This window comes from Sus scrofa, chromosome 9 (genome assembly GCF_000003025.6).
Source record: "Sus scrofa isolate TJ Tabasco breed Duroc chromosome 9, Sscrofa11.1, whole genome shotgun sequence".
NCBI lineage: Eukaryota > Metazoa > Chordata > Mammalia > Artiodactyla > Suidae > Sus > Sus scrofa.
Genome location: NC_010451.4, coordinates 139288523 through 139309961, shown reverse-complemented (window position 1 = coordinate 139309961; position 21439 = coordinate 139288523). Strand labels below are relative to the sequence as shown.

The following is a 21439-nucleotide window of genomic DNA, read 5'->3' as shown; positions in this document are numbered from 1 at the left end:
TTAAGAACCTGCAGACAGTCAATAAATTATTTGTTTCTATTCCTGACACTCAAGTAGCTACAATTTCTGAGTAAGGGCAAAGAAACTAAAACATGCACAGGGAGTTCCCGTCATGGAGCAGTGGTTAACGAATCCGACTAGGAACCATGAGGTTGCGGGTTCAGTCCCTGCCCTTGCTCCGTGGGTTAACGATCCGGCTAAAACATGCACAGCTTTTCACATACAAACGGCAGCTTGACATACTGGGGAGACCATGCGTCATGCATCAGTTCTCTCCAAAACCCCGATTAAAAGGCGCTTCAGCAGGTGGTCATCATGATATGCACACGGGGCTGCCGCTGCTAAGGCAATCATGATGCCACCCAGCACGCCCAGAGCCCCCAAACCTTTGGGGATCACATCGCTGCTTTTAAAGTAAAATTCTTCATGGATGCTCTTAAAACAACTGCTAAGCAAAGGGCGATCTGGAACCACCTCCACATTTTCCTCCAGAGGCAGGAAGCGCCCCTCAAGGGAGCGTGACCACCTATCTCCTCCCCGTCCCCATCGGCCTGGTCCTTCCCAAGGGCCGGGAAACGGGGAGCAGGCGCATCTGCTCTGTCACCAGCTCACTCACTTGAGGGAGTCTGAGCCGAGCGCGGTTCAGCGGGTATCTACCGCATCCAGAATCGGGCAACTTCTGTCTTCGTCCTCTTTGCCTTCCTATTTGCAAACTCCTATTTGCAGGAGTTAAATAAGGGCTCTGGAGAACTCATTTTTCTTATTGCCAACAAGCTTAGGGACAAATGCCACTGGGGAGAATGTTAAAACTATCAACTATAATCCAGACTCTAGCTCAGTCCTTCACATCCGGTTCCTTTTTTTAAAAAGGGCCCGAATGACCATTTTAATTTTTAAATACAAAGTGTGTCGCCTCTCGGACATTTTACTTTTGCCACTGGAGGTTTCCTGACGATCAGCTAGAAAATGAAGCAGGAACTGCTTCCGCCTCGGCCTGTGCATCAGGTGCGCGCTCCGCGGGGCGCCGGCCCACCGGGCCCACCGGGCCCACCGCATCCACCACCTCGCTCTGCTCTTTGCCCTCCACCCGCGGATCGGGCGGAAACCTCATTCTCCAGGGCCTGCCGAGGGTCCTCTTTGAGACGCCGCCGGTCACAGAGCTGGGCTCGCGCCGAAACCCCCAGTCACCCCTCTCGCGAGATGTTGGCACCACACGTGTGCCTCCCCACTCAGCCTTGGCACCTGACAGTGAGGCCACGCGCAGTCACCACCTCCCCGAGTGCATCCAGAATCCAGCAAGGGGCCTGCGGGCAGCGGGCAGCGCCTGTCTGCGGTTCTCCAACCCCGGCACACGTCAGACTGAGGAGATCTGGGTTGCGGATTCGCGAATGTGCCTTTCTCTCAAGTTCAAGATGCTACTCCTGTTGCCTCGGGACAGCTCTGAGAGTCTATTCTGCTGTAGAATTCCATGTACCAATTCTTGAAAAAACAGGACGTGGAGACTCAGTTACAAACGAAATATAAAACTGTTTCTAGATTCTCAAGGACAGCTGGTGTAATGAGGAAAAAATGAGAGTCAGAGGAATTCCTTCGCTCTGCACAAGCTGTACACACAACTTAACCCACTCCTCAGCACCACCCAGGGAGTTTTACAAGTCTGGGAGCTGGAGCTCCACCCCCCAGAAATTTTGACTGGGCTGGTGTGGGGTGCAGTAGGGCAGCCTCGTTTCAGAAGCTCCTCGGTGATTCTAAGGAATGTTCAAAGTTCAAAGGCTGCTTTTGCGGGGGAGGGGGTTGTTTTTGTTTTTGTTTTAAACCTCTTAGTCTTCTTGGCTCAGTCACTAATATATGAAACCAAAGAATCTGATGTTGCCTTAAATAAGAAATGGGGGATTCCCATTGATATACAAATCAGACTCCCAGCGCACGTATGAGCACAACACAGCACTCACCAGTTGCTTACAGCCGCTCCGGATTAGGCTGAGAACCACAGCAGCCTAGTCTGAAAAGCAGCTGGTGATCCAGAACCTGGCCAGGCCCATATGGATGGTGACAGCATGAAACAGGCTGGGGCAAGTTTGTTCTAAGGCCAAGGACCTCACCCACTATTGAAATGTCTCATCAAACAGCAATTCCAGGCCACACTGTGCCCCTGCTGCAGACCTGGAAGTTATGCTGCCTCCTGGCCTCTTCCATCTGAGCACTGAAATCCCTCCACTGACTCTCTCCCATGGGAGCACCTGCAGCCTCCGAGCTGGATTCGCAGGTGTCCGGGTTTTCAAGCCAGAGGCCAACGTGTCCTCCTGAGACTGATCCCATCTCTTACGCACACGGTTATCAATCAGTTCTGCCTCCAGAGCTGCCGAGTCGCTTGTTCTGCACCCTCACCGCTCCCGCTCGTCAGCTCGCCTGCAGCAGTCACCGGTCTCCTCCGTCCGTCACGGCCTCCGGAGTCCACTCCCCACACGGTGCCACAGTCATCTTGCCAAACTACCAAACACATCACACTGGTTCCTGGCCTGAAACGCCCTAACGACCCTCCCTCCACACAGTGCTCTCTCTGAACTGCAGGCCCCCACCGCCCCTCCTCTGCCCATCACCCTAAATAACCAGCGCACTGCACAACTGGCTATGGTGGGCACTTGTCTTGCAACGCCCGTCACATCGTCCTGCCCAGGGACACAGCCACAGGTCTCTGCAGGCTCAAATGAGAAACCCCTTCCTTGTGGGGCTATACCTGGCCCCTCTCCAGTCAGAATTCAGAGCCAGGACTCATACCAGAGGACTTCCTTATCCTGCACAGAATCCCATCATCGCTTCTGTGACGTCTTCCCACTTGTTATCCATAGCTTTCTCTTCCCCTGCTCAACTTCTAGACACTTAAAGGCAAGCATCAAGTCGGATTCATTCCTAGGGCTCAAAATGTGGGTGGGGCAGTGCAAATCACTCACCGTGGCTTGAACATAAACAAACAAACAAAAATAAAAGCCACAGATGTAATACATAGTGGTACTTGTCCTTATACTCAAAGGGAGAACCGGAGTGGTTAATTTATGTAATTATTTACACTAAACCATGACCATGTTTGCGGGCCCCTCCTAACAGGCGCAATTGTGGGTGTATCGAGGACCGCGCACAAGGCTTGTTCGCGCGGCCCTCAGCCCCTAAGAGCAATCTGAGACTCATGTTAACGGCACATTCCGGATGTCTTCAGAAAAGATTTCTAGACTCTCCACCGTTCCACGACAGTCCACCAAAACGCGGTACCCTGTGGAGCAAACAAAGAAACTCGACCCCACACGCAAGCTTTCACATTCTACTTTCTCAAGCAAACTGCTGAGGTTTGGTAGGAGTAAGACTTATTTTAAGCATAGGCACAGATGCTTGGTCAACAGGGTCAGGCATGTGATATTATACGTCAGTGTCTTCCACGGCAAGTCCAGCACTTAGCTTCTAACGGAGCTAAGTAAACAAGCTGCCACTGCTCGCCAGCTCCAGCTGGTTCAGGGAACTTTCTAGGTGACTTTATCTAAGCGTGCAGGAAGTTGGACCTGATGACTCTGAAAAAGTGAAAATTTCAGTCAAACCGGTTATTTGACCTAAGTCTCAAAGCCTGGATCCTCGCCCAAAGTCAAGCTCACCTGCCTACACCCGCGGGCTGGGTGGCAGACTATCCTTACATGTTGTGCAAAGAGACAACTGCTGGAATTTTCTTAGAGAAGACAACGTTTTAGAGGGGAGATGAAAGAGAAGGTACAGGCAGAAAACTCTCACAGGAAAGACCAACAAGAACCCGCTCAGATGTAAGTTCTACTCTGTACGCGCTGATGGCTCAAAAATAAAACAGGAATAATTAACAGAGGCCCAAACCCTTTCTCATCATAATTTCTAATGTCTGTAAGTGACAAGAGAACACACACTGGACTTCGTTCAGCAGAGATCTGAGGAGCAGAATCTAGTTTTTAAATTATGTCTGAAAGGAGACAGTGCATGGATGAGAGAGCCACGTTCTGAAATGCCGGCCTTTTCTCAAAACACATCCCTATTCGTAAAACCAAACTGTAAATGAGCCCATTTCCACCACATGCGAATTACAACACACACGTGCAAAGCACAAAGTGAGGCCAGACGTGTTCCTGGGTGTCCTTTGACAAGCTGCGTGTCCCCCACATTCCGATCCTGCGCCACATCAGGGTGGGGACACCAGCGGGGCTACGGCTTCTCTCAAACTCCCACGGCCATCTCCTTAACAGCAGGGTTGGCTGCCACTCCTGTCGAAAAAGCTTCAGATACAGGCTCCTGGTCCTGGAACCCGGATCAGAGGACAGACGGAGAGTAGTTTCTTTCTAAACAGGGCAGACTCCTCCTTCCTCTTTACTGACAGCACCTCTAAAATCATTTTAAAATCTATGAGTGCCGTCACGTGGGCCAAGTCTGATTACAAAGCACGAAGGATTTTGGCAATCGGCTTCTTCAAACCTCAGGATAAGTGTTTGAGAATTTATGGACGATGAAACTAAACAAAAGGGCCTGAGACGGGAGTCCAAAGCCCACAGGAGCTCTTGGCCGGTCCCGCTGGATGCAGCTCCACAGCTGTGGGTGGGGACGGACCCATCGACGCTGGTCTCCTGTTCAGATCAGGGAAAGAGTTTCCCACCACTTCATCAGTGGGTTAAGATCCCCTCTGGAAGCAACAGTAGAACCCATTAAGGTTACCCTGCCCTCTTAACCCTCGATGCCTGGCACATGCCCTGCACTCAGTAAATAGCCACTGAATTGAGAAATAAGGACCCAGAGCTGGCGAGGGACGCGTCCACATCATACCAAGCAAGAGCCCGGCCCCGGGCCCCTGGGCTCCCGGCCTGTCCTGATGGGCGTCCTCAGGTCCGGGCTTCTCAGAGGAAGGAGGGTTCTCTCTGGATACCATTCAAAGCCCCCGAGCAGGTCCTCTTCAACACAGCCCAGACCCACGGCACACGGATGTCCTAAAAGGAGGGCCTGCCCAGGTGGAATCCCACCCAAGGTCACTGCCGCAGCAGCACCTTCACCCTCAGCTTTGCTAGAGCGAGGGGCTTGCTCAACACCCCCCCAGCGTCTCCCAGCTCCTCGCTGTGACTGAGCTCCTCCACAGGCGCCTCCCAAGTGCCAGGAGAGGGGTCCCAACGGCAGGAGGGCGGCATCCCCATCTCCCCCCACCCCCGACACATACACTCACTCTCTCTCTCTCTCACACACACACACACACACACACACACACACACACACACACACACACACACACGGCAGGGCTCCAGAGATCAGAACCCACAAGGCATCGCAGTCAGGTGGCAGGGGAGCCTCTGGGAGGCCAGAGGCCTGAGTGTGAATCCGGGTTCTGCCTCTTGCTGGCCTTGGAAAAGTCGCTTTACTTCCCAGACCTGGGTTTCCCCACAGACTAGAGAGGACCCACCTCGTATGGTTTGTGAGGACTCAAAGGAAACTTAAAACAGCGTCTGGCAGGACCAAGTGCAGTGAGAACAAAGACACTACATCTTAGAACCAAACAGATCTCTCTAAAATGAGTAAATTCTCTAGAACAAAGCTGACCAAATGTGACTGACATGGGTCTTTCACACTTTGGGTTAATATTTTGCCCTACTTGGTCATCTTATTTACTTTAGCCCAATGACATTTGTTCATCTAATCCCACTATTCTATTCAGGAGCATTCTGTTTTAAACAAATACGGGATTAACAGGCAAATTAAGTGGTATTTATATTTTTCTTAGAAACAAATCTCCAAGCGGTAACAGCAGTGTTCAAAGGGGTACCAGCGGAGAGCTGCGGGCTCTTCTGGAGAAAGGTGGTGCTTTGGAGATGCTCCAACACTTTAATTTAAAATAAGGATGCCCCCACCCCCAACAGCCTGGGGCTCACAGCAGGGAGCAGCAGGGCCCCTGCTGCTCAAAGGACCCTGCGGTCAACTATCTCAGGAGCAGGACCACAGCCTTGGGCTCACAGCAGGGAGCAGCAGGGCCTCGAGACCCGTCAGGAGACGCTTTCAGTGAAAAGAGGCATATGCCTGGTCACTCATACCATCCCTCACCTCCTCTTTCCCATATTTTGCAAGGTTGTTAAAACTCCAGTGGTTCTGAAAGAGCTTTTGACCCTTGCAGGTAATCACTTCAGGGATTTCACCTCCATGGCCAGTGAGATCCACGCCTGGCTGCCCAGCAGAAGCACCTGAGGAGCTTTTCAAAATCCAGATGCCTCAGTCTCATCCCAGACCAGTGAAATTAGGCAGTCTGGGGGTGGGAGCCAGACAAGGTGTCTTGTTTCGTTTTAAATCCCAACCGATTCTAATTTGCAGCCAAGTTTGGGGTGCACTGCTTTAGGACTTACTGCTCCCCCCACCATCGCACTCAGCACCAAACCCTGTCTCGCTGTGCCAGTGACATCAACAGCAAGTACAGACCTGACTCTTGGAACCCCGGCTGCTTGAGTCTGAAATTGTGCAATTAAACCTTCTCAGGCATGTTTCTCATGTCAAGTGGGTTTATGGTCGGTAGTCACGAAGCCAGACTCGCTCATGTTTGGTCTGGACATTTGGCCCACGTGAACCACGGACATCAATCCGGTTTTTTTTTTTTTTAAAGTTTAATATTTTGGTTGGCCTGATGTCAAATTCTTCAAAAAGCTAAAAGACACATCCCAGAGAGAGAAATCTCTAGATTTTGAGGAGGAACGCTTGCTGTGAGCCATATTTTGAAACTGTGGGGACCCGGCCGGCCCGGATGCGTCCCGCCCCTGGACCGTTCGCCCCAGAACTGGCCCTCCTGCCGCGGCCGCTCCCACCGCCCCGTCCCTTCCACTGCGAAGCGCGGACACGCCGCCCAAGGGCTGCAAGAGGGGACAAATCTCGGGAGTCCCGGGAAGTGGCTACTCGCCGCCCGAGGGATGCGGACGGCGGGAGGCGCTGCGGGACGCGGAGGGGCGGTGGGGCCGGAGGACCTCTGGCCTCCCGGTCCCGAAGCGCAGGTGGCCAGTGCCCGGAACGAGCTCTCGAGCCTCTGGGTCAAGGCCGCGCCAGGAGAGGGGTCGGGGAGCTGGCTCCGGCGTGGGGCGCGGGTGCGGGGCCGGGCGCGGAGGGCCGCTCGGGTCCCGGGGTCCGGGCACGGGCCCCGCGTCCCGCCTGCGCCGCCCCCCAGCCCGGCGCACCGCGGGCGCACGTGCGGGGACGCGCTCGCCGGGGCGTCCACCCCGCGGGGGCCGGGAGGGCGGAAGGGAAGCGGCGCTCGGGCTCCTCGGCCCGCCGCGCCCGAGGCTGCGCGGCCGCCTGAGGACGGGCGGGACGGCGGCGCGGTCGCCCCTACCTTTCTTCTCCTCCAGCGCCGGACTCGCCTGGAAGTGCGCGGCCAGCAGCGCCAGGAGCGCGGCGCCGCCCGCCCAGGAGCGTCGCATCGCGCGGGGCTCGGCGCTCGGTCGGGACGCAGCGATGGCCGGGGCGCGGGGCGCGGGCTCGGCGGCCGGAGCGGACGGGGATCGCGCGGGCCGCGGGCGTGAGCTCCGAGCCGGGGCGGAGGCTGCGCGCTGCGCCGGCCGCCCGGACGTCTGGCTCGCGGGGGCGGGGGCGGGGGCGCGGGGAGGCCGGGCTCGAGGAGGAGGGACCGGGAGGAGGGGCGGGCGGCGCGCGGGGCGGAGGAGGCGACAGCGGGAGGAGCGCCGCGCGGGAGCGGGCTGCGGAGCCGAGCCCCGGGAGGACTGCCCCGCGCTGCCCCGCCGGCAGGGCAGGTCCTCGCCCACTTGCCTGCTGCTGGCGACCTGACCTTCCTGGAGCCACCTTTGCCCCCGGGTTGCCCATTCCCCTCCGCCGTCCTCCAAGTTGCAGAGCAGACGTGTCCCGGCGCGGAGCAGACCGAGCCTTCTGCCCAAGGCCGGATGCTGGCCCAGCGGGGGAGACCACTGTTTAATTGTGGCCCCAACTTCTCTGAGCACCTCGGGATCCCAGGGCGGGTCAGAGGCTGGCCTGGCGGCAGAGGCGCCCCCTGGCCTCTGAGATGCACTCAAGTCCCAGGGTCCTTCAGGTCCCGTCAAGCACCCTTGAAATCATCTGAAATAAGGACTCCCACCTCTAGCACAGATTCTGGCCTTGGGGAAATGTTTGTTGAGTGAATGCATAGGCACCAAAGGAGCCCGCAGCATTTCATGGGCCGTGCACCAGCGAGCAGTACTTGAAAGACGAATGATTGCAGGAAATCACTTCAAAAAAGTCAAGCACTTAGAATAAAGGCTTAGCACACACACTAGCTGTGGGCCCCCCTGCCTGAAGACAACCACGCTGCAACTCTGACAGGAGAAAAGCCGGGGAAACCTACTCAGGATTCGGCCAGAAGAAAGCCGGCTTTCTCGGGCTGCAGGAAGGTTTTAGCTAAATGCTTCCAGCAAAGCCCGCCCTGCCCTACTCCTCCTCCTCCTTCAGGACAGATGTCTTCTGCCTGTCTACAGCCGACTCCCTCTCCCACAAGACCCATTGTGACTTCTCGCGGGCCTTCAGCTCTGGTTGGCCCCACCTTTTAAGCAGGAATCATAAACCTGCAGTAAGTGGAGCTAAAGCAGGGCCTTTCCTACATGTGGGGGAGCAAAGCTTTGCATCTTTCCTTACCGAGCATTGGGTCCGTGGAACTTTAAGATGAGAATCATTTGTGTTTGTTTCTTTGTTTTAAGGAAGTCCCTTCATCCATTTAAGGATGAAGAAGGCTTTGTAGGTTCTGCAGGCCATGGCTTTGGTCCCTCCACGCTCTTCAAACGAAGGCAGAAATGGTCTGTAAAGAAAAGCGCCACCTGCTAGAGAAGGGCACCAAAGTGACAGCAGTGGGCAGAGGACGCAGCCAGGGTGTGTCTTGTAGCTCATCTGCTCACAGGAGTTCCACACATTTACCCAACAAGGGCCACAGATGGGGTCCTAAGCCTTTATAAAGGAAACATTTGTGTGGTAGCACAAATCGAACTGTCCGTGTGTTAAAACACCAAGCTACTGAAGCTACAGTGACTTTTTAAGCATGCATAAGAATTTCTCCCATGAGTCCCACAAAAGAAGTCAGTGTGTAAAGCCTTCAGGGTTCTGGAGTTCCTGCTGTGGGGAAGTGGGTTAAGAATCCTACAGTGTCTCTGTGGCAGCTGAGTGTGTGCTGTGGCTGGGGTTCAACCCCTGGCCTGGGAACTTCCATATGCCAGTAGTGTGGGAAAAAAAAAAAAAAAAAAAAAAAGAAAGACTTTAGGGTTCTCACGAACCACTTCTTTGTAATCAACAGCCGTCATGGTGCCGTCCTGGTACAATGGCCGTCCTGTGACCTGATAGCGTCTCAAGAAGCAGAGCTCCCTGTAAACTATTATTTGAGGAGGCAGTGTGACACTCCAGGCACACAAGCCAGTACGAGACTGGTCCCAGTGACTGGAGAGGAACAGGCCCACTCAGCATCTTCCTGGGACGTGCATGTGAATATTGAGTTGCTCCTCAAACTTGTGGAGCTTGTGATGGGAGAGGTGACATTCAGGATGACTTTATGCTCCTTGACAGGTAGCAGAGTGTACTCATAAATGCGTTGCTTGTTAAGTAAAAGCCGTGTGGCTGAGCTGGCAGAAATGGCATCCTCTTGAGAGAGCAGAGCTCTGCCCAGACCGGACCCTGCACAGAGGAGGTCCAGGCAACCAGCCTCTGCAGAAAGTGATCCCAGGTCCCCTCCTGGGCCATATCCCAGGCAAAAGCTACCACCAGCACCACCCCCAGCAGCAGCCCTGACTCCACTGTACTGATCAGAAATTAACTTACCTGACCACCCATGAGCTAGGTTGTGCTTTTGTCTGCAAGATGATGCTGTGGCTGAGGAAGGTTAAATAAATAACTTGCCCAAAGCCCCAAAGCATCCTTGCTAGTCCTGAGGCCAGCCGGAAACCCAGACCCTGGCTGTGTGCTTCAGCTCTCTCGTATTTCAACTTTTCTAAGCCTGAGGCACATGGAGACTTCAGGCTCCCAGATTCTATTTCAGAATGTCTTGGAAACTTTTTGGAGAATTTACAACCAAAATTTTCACTTAGCCAAAAAACTCCCAGTAAAGCATCCATGCACACCAAGTATGTACTGAGACTCTAGGATTTCCCACGGTAAATCTCCTGTGAGCTATCCATTTTCATAACACAGGCTGTTCATTACTTTGCCAGCTACAAATAGGAATCTTTTTTCCCCTCCTTTGATAAGGAGTTCTCTTTGAAGAGGTTTCTGAGTATTTTAAATAAGAGTTTAATCCCTTCTAGAAGGAGCATGGCAGCGAATCCCCTGAAACCACACGCCTGTGGAAGAGGGGAGAAGCTGGAGTTACTGGGCTGGGTGAGGATAGGAGGGCTGCAAATATTTTAAGTTCCATTTTAGGCAAAAGGCATCTGACCACCTGTTTCTCTGCCCTTTGAGGTCAAAGCCAGTGTTGAAGAGGAAAAACACCGGAATGGCAGTTTTCAGAATTTAAAAAATTACCTTTTATGACCTACTGGAGTTATCTAAGAGTGGGATGAGCGACCTCGGAGAGGAATGTTTTCCATCCTTAGATTTGCAGGCAGAGGCAGTGCTCAGGCAGCCTGTAAGTTAAGGGCTAGACTAGATCCCTTCCAAACCTGAAATTCTATGAGAACATGCATTTCTTTTTTTCTTTTTTCTTTTCTTTCTTTCTTTCTTTTTTTTATGGCAGCGCCCGCAGCATATGGAAGTTCCCAGTCTAGGGGTCAAACCAGAGCTACCGATGCCGCCCTACGCCACAACCACAGCAGCATGGGATCCTAGACACATCTTTGACTTACAGCACAGCTCACAGCAACACCAGCTCCTTAACCCACTGAGTGTGGCCAGGGATCGAACCCCAGTCCTCATGGACACTAGTCGGGCTCGTCACCACTGCGCCACAATGGGAACTCTGAACATGAATTTCTTTCTTTCTTTTTTTTTTTTTTTTTTTTTTTTGTCTTTTTTAGAGCTGCTCCTGCAGCACATGTAGGCTCCCAGGCTAGGGGTCTAATCAGAGCTGCAGCCACCAGCCTACACCACAGCCACAGCAATGTGGGATCCAAGCCACGTCTGCAACCTACACCACAGCTCACGGCAACGCTGGATCCCCAAGCCACTGAGCAAGGCCGGGGATTGAACCCGCAACCTCAGGGTTCCTAGTCGGATTCATTAACCACTGAGCCACAACAGGAACTCCTGAACATGCATTTCTAAAACAGGTTTCCATTTCAATGTACATGAGCTCAATAGCTCTTCTAAAGGTACATTTTAAGACCCAAGAATTGCCACTGGGGAGAAGAACTAGGTGGCTGGGGGTCCGAAGACGGAGGGAGACTCATTTTTCAAATGTCTGACCTTTTGGGCCTTTACAATGTGCACTGCAAGCAGCATCACCTGCTTCTGAAAGGTGAGGGTCAATGACCTCAAAGCCCCCGCCTCCCAGGATCCTGGGGGTGCTGCTGGGAGGATCGCCTGGTTTCCTCTCCGAAGTCGAGTTATTTGAACTTGGCTCTGCGTTAAGGCCCATCGCTGGCAGAATAGGAAGAAGCAGCTTCTGTCTCGGGGCTGCTGTGCTGAGGCTGTCGCTGGTCATCAGTGTTCTCACTGGCGTCCACTGTCATCAGTGACCTTCATTAACTCCAGGCTGGAGGGTGGTGGGTGCTCCAAAAGGATTGAGTTTGTGGACGCGGGGTTGGCGGTGTTGAGATGTTTGCTAATGACCTTGCACATGGATCTTGTAGGAAGATTCTGGACTTTGTACACTGCTTTGCCCCTGTGAAGGTTTAAAGCTGACACCAAATGCGTTGGCCAAGGTGTCGCTACTTGTTTCCAGGAATGGTTATAACTGGAAACACCAGCCTGGAGGTTGGACTGGTGGCCTGCAGACCAAGTGCGGGATGCCGATGCAGTGTTGTGGGGCCCACTTAATAGTTCTTTTAATCGAATTATACTAACATTTAAAAGTCAGGAGATTTCACATTTAAAGTGAAGATTTTGTGTTTCTTTTGATAAAAGGGCTCGTGCAGGCCAAGCAGGTCTGCTTTTGAGCCAGCTGACCTCCGGCCGTGATGCCTGTCCCCTTCGGAAAGGACCCTGGGAGTCCAGCTCATGCTGACCTCGCCAAGCCCACCGGCCCGGGGCCTGCGTGGCTGCCTTAGGCGCCAGCACCTGCAGCCTCGCCCTCCCTGATCCAGTTGTGGCACTGCCACTTTTGAGGTGTGGTTCTCAGCTTGGCTTCCTCTCTCCTCCTCCATCCTCCTTTCTCTCTGTTCAGCTCACTCTGGCTCATTTCCTGGGTGTGCACAGGCCTTTGCTGAGAGATTGCAGAATAGACCTCACTTTGAATGAGTGTATTTCAAATATGGAACAAGGTGAAAGGACAGATGTGTGTCACCGCTCAGGTTTATACACTGTCATTATTAGAGTTGACATTCTTAGGCACAGAATTTAATTCAACCGATTAAAAACTGCTAGGGAGAAATGCAGCCCTTTTGCAGAGTGGAGAAAGAAGGCAGCCCCTTTCCGTCGCTGAGACTGAGGGGAGACCGCAAGCTGGTGCTGGATGAACCAGGGGCAGGAGGCCAGCAAGTTTCATCTGACTCCTTTGTCTAAAATAATCTGTAATTAAATGATTGAGTGTGTGCTTTTGTAGGAAATAGCTAAAGAGACTAAAGAGATGGAATGGTGTCCGTTTCTTTTTCTTCACAAATCATATGGATGCGGAGAAATTTGGGGAAATCTTAAAGTGTTCTCTCATGTTTTCCTGGAGATTTTCCCACCTTTTTAAGCAAATTGACACGGGTGAAAAGAGTTAAAATGGCTGAGAAAACTAGTGCCTTAAGATTGCCATCTTCATTTGCAGACACGAAAACAAATTTATGGTTAGTAAGGGTGTGTGGGGCGGTACGGATAGATTAGGAGGCTGGAATCAACAGACACATGCTACTACCTTTAAAATAGATGAGCGACAGGGAACTCCATAGCACAGGGAACTCTACTCAATACTTTGCAACAACCTCTAAGGGAAAAGCATCTGAAAGAGAAGAGATATTTATATAACTGAATCATTTTGCTATACACCTGATAGTAGCACAATATTGTAAAGCAACAATACCTCAATAAAAATAAATATAGGGAGTTCCCGTTGTGGCCCAGTGGGTTAAGAACCCGACCAGTATCCATGAGTATGTGGGTGTCATCCCTGGCCTCTCTCAGTGGGTAAAGGATCAGGTGTTGCTGTGAGCTGTGGTGTAGGTCGGCAGCTGTAGCTCAGATTAGACCCTAGCCTGGGAACTTCCATGTGCCGCAGGAGCAGCCCTAAAATGAACAAGTTAATAAATAAATAAATATAAAGCAAGGGGGAAAGATTGTTGTCTTTAAGTAACAGAGATACTTTAAAAGGAAAGAGGTGACTTTTAAGGAAGTCCCCAGAAGTTAGATTTAAAGTGGCATTTTTAGATGGTGGCATATCTGGAGGAAGACTATTATAGATTAAAAATGACTAACAAGGGTAGCTCCGGCTGTGGTACAATGGAATCAGTGGCATCTCTGCAGTGCCAGGACGCAGGTTTGATTCCCTAGCACAGCACGGTGGGTTAAGGATCCAAAAAGAAAAAGGGAAAAAAAAGAGAGAGAGAGAGAGAGATTAACAAGGCTAGAGAAATCCCAAGTAAATTGCTTTCCTATTTCTGCAATTGAATGGAAAATTAGAAATTCTTGCACTTGTGAATTTTGTAGAACTGAGCCACAAGTAAGCCAGAGGTTGAAACTTAGACATCAGGTGACATCGGAGATGGGGTCCTGACATTGTATTGGTGACACCTATAGGAGCACCTTGTCCAAATGAATTGTCTCAGGGAGAAAGGAATGATAAATAATATTTTGTTAATAAAATAAAATACACAGGAGTTTCCAGGGTTGTTAGCAAATTTATTAAAATTCAGAATTGGAACAAGTGGCATTTACTCAGTACTCACTTATCGAGTCCAAAGTGGCTGGGACAGAGGTCAGCTACCAGCTCCTGCCCTCACGGAACTCACCGTCAGCCTGTGCGGGGTAGCCTAGTTGACCAGGAGTGTGTGTGTGTGTAGAAATAGGAACCTTTCTACCCTTTCTTATTCACCAATTTCACTGATTTCTCAATGCCACCAAGAAACAGGATGTTTTACTATTCTGCCATAAAAATAAATGTCAAACATAACTAGAAGTCTCGATGACTGCCTTTGGGGACATTAGTGTGTCCCTGGAGATTATGAGTTGTTCTGATGGTGGCATTTAGTTTTGTCACATGGTAAGATCACCTGGCAAGTGCCTGCCACCTTTCCTCCTCAGCAGTCTCCCTTGAGACCAGTGCATTGTAGCCCAGTGGGGAAGTGTGTGCAGCTTGTGGCTCAGGGTCTGGCCGTCACCTGTCCCCAGGAACTGAGCCTTGCGACTCAATGGAGGGATTCAGGTCACTTCGGGGCAGAAGTGGAGCACACTTGCCCAGGACACCCTTCCCTCTAGCTTGGTTAGTAATGGTCCAGAGAACATGAGGACCACAGACCACGGCAGACAGGAGACCCTTCAGCAGGTAACATCTTCAGCAGGTGATGGACAGGGAGAGTAGGAGAGAGACAGGCCTTTGTTAGCCTCCCTGGATATTCAGGTTGTTTCTTACTCTGTGATACCCTGGTGTTCTTTAATTTATACAAGAAGGTCTTCAGCCCCCAGTTTAAATGATGTATTTGTGAATATATTATTTATTTTATATTTGATATAAGCACTGACACATGCGTATTATACATATAAACACACACGCAGAGATGGGGGAGCGTGGAGTAACCAAAGGAACAGGGATCTAAAAATTGCCACTAACTACATGTGACTTTGAGCACGTTTTATTTTTTCAATCCTTCCAACCAAAAGTTTAATTTTTGTCCTTGTAATTTGTCATTAATGCTCCCCACATAGGATTGGTATAACTTGAAATAATGTAGGTGAAGCACTAGCGCGTAGCAACCTGTAAAAACTACTGCCTGTGTGAGCTTTTCAGAGCTATGGCTTGTACATATAACATTCTTTCTTTTCCCTGGAGATTTTCTAAGCCTTCCTTAATATGCAGCCAGAGCAATAAACAAACCCAGTGCCTTGGCTCAGCTCTGAACTCCGCCGGGGTTGTGCGCAGCCGGGTAGATTGATCCTTTAGCCAGTCTGCATGGTCACTTAAACAATGTAAACAGAGAATCGGTCATTAAAATTTTTTCAAAGACCCCTTCAGCCTCCCTAAGGCACAAGTTAGCAACAATGGTTCCCCCGCCCCCCGAGAGTTCTAATCGCGAACTTGGAAGGCCAGCGTTTTTCCTCGCCTTCAAAGGAACTGCTGTTTGTTGCAGCAGCTGCAGGGGGAAATGGGCAATGACCACGGAGCTGGCGCCCGGCGCGCTCGGCCGAGTCCGCAGGTGCGCGGGGCCCCGCCGCGCCGGGCTCCCCGCGCCTCCCATCCCCGGTGCCCGCGCCCGGCTTCCTTCGTCGCGGTGGCGGCGCGGCGGGCGCTCGGCTGCAGACCCGCGGAGCGGCCGGAGCCCGCGCCGCCTCGGGAGTTAGGAGCCCGCGGGAGGAGCTGCGGAAGGCGCTCTCCGCGGGTTGGGCCGGGACGAGGAGCTGGGCCCTTCGTGACTTCGATCTTCAGGATCCTTAGTAATTGCCTTTTTTTTTTTTTTTTTTTTTTTTTTAACTAGTTTGCTCCCCTTCCCGAACTTTTGTGCGCTTTGAAAACAAAAGGAAACAAAAAACCCTTTCACTTTGAAATGAGGGACTGGAAGCAGGACCGGCGGGAGTTTCGGGGGTTCCCTGATTTCGGCAGCGAGGGAGGGGACACGGGCTGCTTTTCTGATCCCTTCTTTTCTGACCTGTGGGGATGTTTCTCCAGTTTTTTCTTCCCACAGTGAGCCCGATTTCTTGCGAGGCCTCAAGCCCAGCCCCTGCCACGGAGAAGGGGCGGGCTCAGGCTCTCCCCGGGCGCAGCTGGGAAGGACGGAGTCGCACGGAGCATCCCGTTGCAGCCGTCGAAGTCGCGGCTCCTCGGCGCCGCACCCGAGCCTCTCCTCCCGCCACGCGCGTTTTCGCACCTGGTCTCCCCGCGCCGCCCGCGAAGCTAAGCTCGGCCGCGGGTCAGCGCGCTCCTTCCCGGGGCTCGCCTGGCCCCAGGCGGCCTGCCCCGGCCTCGAGGGCCTCCGAAGCCTGCGAAGTACCCTCCTCGTTCCGTCACCGGGGGCGGGCGCTCAGGGGGGCACCAGTGTGCTTCTTGGCCCCCGAATTTAACTAATTCTGCGAGAAGTCTGGCTGGACAGACCTGGTCTCTTGGACAGAGTCCTGCCAAGTCTTGGAGGAAGTGCCACATGGTGGTCTCTCACCGCCAGCACAGGCCCCCTGAAGGGACTGTTCCTCGGCCAAGCCTGGACCTCCCTCGCAGGGATGCGCACGGCCGGAGGAGACGGGCATCGCGGCGCTGAAGGTGGGGAGAGGAAAAGCGCTCACCTGCTCCTTGTCACCTGATCCCTGTGGCTCCCACACTGCCCGCCCTAGGCAGGTCAGCTGGCAGTGTCGTTACTGGAGTAGGAACCCCAAGTTCTAGATGAAGAGTAAGGTCAATTCCGCGGCGTTAGCATGCACGGACCTGTCCGATCAGGAATGGACCTCCTCCCCCGAACCTAAGGTGCTCTCGGGGCTTCAAATATGCTTGAAAATGCAGACCCTCGGCTTCCTGGCAAGTTCCAGCTGCTCGAAGCCTGCAGGGTTCCTGGGGAGGATGCCGGGTAGGCAACGGGGCCTGAGGCTGAAGCCGGGTCTGCCTCTGCTCTGCCCGGTTAAGTCAGGACGGGTGGAGCAGGCTCTGCCTGCTCCAAGGAAGTTTCTACACAAAGTCGCCAAGTCTTTTCTCTCTAGCTCTTCCCCTCACCTCCCAAAACAGCCCAATGATCTGTCACCTCTGACACCTGTGTGGGACCTGGAACTAGGGAGGCTTGACCTTTGCCCTCATTTCCACATCTTGTTTGGAGTTAAGCAGCAAAGTGAGTGGAAGCCGGCCTCCAGCTACTCCCGGCTGACTGTGAGGTGGTCTGGTTTGTGCAGCCAGCCCCTCGGTCATCATACTTGGAGGCATATGCACTTTGTTGAGAGACTTCTGTGTGCTGGGCACCGCTTACTGTTCAGTCCTCAGATAGTTAGGACAGCGCCCAGCACATACCCTAGTGGGTGGAAAACTGCCAGTAACATAGACGTGAGAAGCACTCTGCAGAAAAATGAAGGAGCAGGAAGTTCATGCACTTGAATGAGATGGTGTGTGTGTGGGGGGGGTGCTGCTCACTAAGGGAGCCCTTGAGTTCGAGGAGAAGCAGTCAGCAAGAGCTGACATGTCTTACAAATGAAACTGGGAATGGGAGAACTGAGCCGAGGATGACTTCAGGGGGCTGATGACAAAACTCAGCAGGGCCATGAGGGCTCCTGGGCATAAGCCTTTCTTTGTCCCCATTTAATGTTTTTAGGGACAACGCTTCAGCCTCCACGACCTTCCCTGAGGTCCAAAGGGCAGGTTCAAACAGGTGCTAATCAGGGAAGGGAGGGGATGCAGAGACCAGGGAGGAGCAGCCAAGAGACAATAAAGCAGCCTCAGGGCAGGTCCTGGATCCTCCTCAGGGGACACACAGAACCATGCCTTCGAGCTTTTCTGCAGAAATGAACCCCCCCCACAAAAGAAAACCTGAGAGAAGGCCCCCTGGAACCAGCCCTAGGGCCACTAAACACCAACTTCGCAGAAAAACACGAGCTCAGCTCGCATCTACCCCGATGCTTATCTGTCACGCTGTTTTCTACTCCCAGATGATGAAGCTACTTCCAGTTTTCTCCCAAAAGGAGGGTGCAGTCTTTAGGGCATTAGCCTGCTGTGGCCTTTGCTTGGCAAAGCAATGAAGCTATTTTTTTCCTCCTTTGCCCAAAACTCTGTCTCCATGTTTCTATTTGGCACTGGTGGACAGAAGCCGAATTCTGGCAACAATGGTACTGTTCACAGAGATGAGCAATGGAGAGGGAAGGGAGTTTGGGGAGGGAAAGCTGGAGTCTGACTTTGGACTCGCTGTGTTGGAGACCTTTTTAGACTTTAAAGTGGGAGACTGGAGTAGTTGGATATGGGTTTGAGAGAAGTCCTGGCAGGAGATAACAAATGTGATCCTCAGGGCACAGATGAGACGCAGGGTCTAGAGTTTGCATAAGGTCCCAGAGGGACTGGAAGAGAATATAAAAGGCAAAGAGAGGGGATTAGAGTCCTGAGCCCTGGGGGCCTTGAATGTGAAGGCCATAAGAAGGGAGAAGCCCAGGAGACCGCAGGCTTCAAAGAGGAGGGATCCACCAGCTGCAAGTCAGAAAGTGCAGATCCATCGAGGAATCCGCCCAGGAATGTCGTTGGTGTCCTTCTTGGAAGTTTCACTGGATGGTGGGGGAGGAGTCTGACTGCAGTGGGATTTTAGTTGGAATTTTGTTTCATTTATAGGAAAATGTAAGAAATATTGACATCTTTAACATACTTTCTCCACCTCCTTATAGTATTAAGTGTTCACATTCAGAAAACTTAGGGTTTTCCACTTAAGATGTCGCTTTTTCCCCCATGTATTTCCTAGGCAGACACCACAGTCTGTGTAGAGGCGCTGGGAACGGAATGTCTCTGAGAGGGAAGGGCAGGGGGAGGGGCCCTCTACTCCTTCAGGCAACGGCAGAAGGGAGTGGACAGTGGATGCACTAGGTCTGGGGAGAGCAGGTGTCCAAGCAGAGCCAGGAGGAGCCGGGAGGGAGGAGGAGGGAGGAGAAGTAGCAGGGGGGAAGAGGGGAGAGGGGAGGAAGGGGGGAGAAGGGGAGGAGGAGGGGAGGGAAGGGGAAGGGGAGGAAAAGGGAGGGGAGCTCTATTTTGGACTCGTTGGAAGGTGAAAATTCCAAATACCCTTGAGGAGAGGCCCTGGCTTTTGATACCCTTAGGTATTAAGAGATGTGATGAGCTGTTTTGTCCACTTATTTTATTTGGTAAACGTAATTTAAACTTTGAGTGCTTAGTAGACTCAAAATTAAATAGGGTTAGAAATGTGTAGAGTGAAAAGCTTCTGTCCCATCCCCATGCCCCCAGTCAGGGCTTTTCCTCTGAGGGGCGTCCTCCAATGTTCTCAATACAAGGTGTTCCTTCAGTGCTTAAAAAGCACATGTAGGAGTTCCCTTGTGGTGCAGTGGGTTAAGGATCTGACGTTGACACTGCAATGGCTCAAGTCACTGCTTTGGTTTGGGTTCGATCCCTGGCCCGGGAGCATCCACATGCTGGGGCGTGGCAAGAAAAAAGAGCAAATATAAAAAACAGCGCTACATGATTCTGGAACTAATTCCACTTCAGTGTTTAACAGCTCTGGCTCTTTCTTGCCCTCTGGAGCACCTCCTTTTGTAAATGTGCTGTAATTTATTTACCTCCTTCCCTATTGAGGGACATGTAGGGTGTGTCCAAACCATGAATAACCCATAGCACTGATTTTGCACATTTGCAAGTGGGATTTCTGCATGTTTTCTTTCTTTCTTTTTTTTCTTTTTTTTTTTTTTTTTTTTTTTTGTCTTTTTGGGGCTGTACCCGTGGCACATGGAGGTTCCCAGGCTAAGGGTCGAATCACCACAGCCGCAGCAACACCAGATCCCAGCCATGTCTGTGACCTACAGCACAGCTCAGGGCAACTCTGGATCCTTAACCCACTGAGGGAGGCCATGGATTGAACCTTCACCCTCAAGGATGCTAGTCGGATTCGTTTCTGCTGAGCCACAATGGGAATTTCCTGAGTGTTTTATTTCCGATTTTTAAAGCAAAATTTACTTTTATTCTCTTTTTAAGATTAGCACTTTAAAAAATTGAAGTATAATTTACATGCAATGAAATGCACACAGTAGAGTTTTTTGTGGTTTAAGTTGGCGTTTCTCTACTGTCTAATGGTATTGAGCGTTTTTTATGTATTTGTTGGCCATTTGCGAAGTACCTGTGTTAAGTCATTTGCCAATTAAAAAAGTATTATCAACCTGATTGAGATCTGCCTACATATAATAAATGGCATCTGTTAAGAGTGGACGGTTCAGGAGTTCCTGTCGTGGCGCAGTGGTTAACGAATCCGACTAGGAATGATGAGGTTGCATGTTCGATCCCTGGCCTCGCTCAGTGGGTTAAGGATCCAGCGTTGCTGTGAGCTGTGGTGTGGGTCACAGATGCAGCTCGGATCCCACGTTGCTGTGGCTCTGGCGTAGGCCAATGGCTACAGCTCCGATTAGACCCCTAGCCTGGGAACCTCCATATACCACAGGAGCGGCCCAAGAAAAGGCAAAAAGACAAAAAAAAAAAAAAAAGAGAAAAGAAAGAGTGGACGGTTCAGTGGGGTCGAGATGCAGACAGTTTCATCATCCCGAAGGGTTCTCGTGCTGCTCTGCAAACCCTGTCTTCTGCTCCTTTTCCCACACAACTGCTGGTCTGCCTTGGGTTGTGACAGACAGACTACTTTGCATTTTCTAGAAGTTCAGCAGGAGTCTAGATTTCAAAAGGAATTATACAATGTGAAATACACTTGATCTTTGAACAACACAGGTTTGAAGTTTGTGGGCCCACTTATAAGTGAATTTTTTTTCAATAAACTTTGCAAAAATATTTTGAAATTTACAACACTTTGAAAAAACTTGTGGACAAACCACGTAGCCTAGAAAAATTTCTTTAAAAATTAAGAAAAAGTGGAGTTCCCGTCGTGTGCAGTGGTTAACGAATCCGACTAGGAACCATGAGGTTGCGGGTTCAATCCCTGCCCTTGCTCAGTGGGTTAAGGATCCGGCGTTGCCATGAGCTGTGGTGTGGGTCACAGACACGGTTCGGATCCCACGATGCTGTGGCTCTGGCGTAGGCCGGCAGCTATAGCTCCGATTAGACCCCTAGCCTGGGAACCTCCATATGCTGTGGGAGTGGCCCAAGAAAAATGGCAAAAAGACAAAAAAAAAAAAAATTAAGAAAAAGTTAGGAATCTATGAATGCACAAAATATATGTAGCTACTAGCCTATCATATACCACTGTGAAATGTAAATGAATCTATTATGAGAAGTTAAAGTTTGACACAAAGTATGCAAACACTTACAGACTGTACATGGTGCCATTTGCAGTGGAGGGAAATGCAAACCAAGGTAAAGATGCAGAATTAAATCAAAACTGCCCGAGATTAGCTGCAGCACGCAGTGCACTGGGCTAGTAACTTGGCAGCCCCCACGGCTACTAAGCGAGACGTGTCGGCTGGACACCCTCCGATGCCCATCAGCTCTGACTGAGCAGTTGTCTCTGCAGTAAGGTGTGTATCTCAGTAAAAAAAGATCTCTCTTGGTTCT

General features: G+C 51.6%; 1 protein-coding gene across 1 annotated transcript in view; it reads right to left on the bottom strand.

The window, feature by feature from the left end:
- Window positions 1-7552, bottom strand: part of EGFR (epidermal growth factor receptor) — a gene marked incomplete at its 5' end in the record, with an annotated part of 172223 nt that extends 164671 nt beyond the window's left edge. Inside the window, 1 exon segment of the mRNA NM_214007.1 lies at window positions 7352-7552. Within this exon segment, the coding sequence (NP_999172.1) occupies window positions 7352-7439 (88 nt within the window).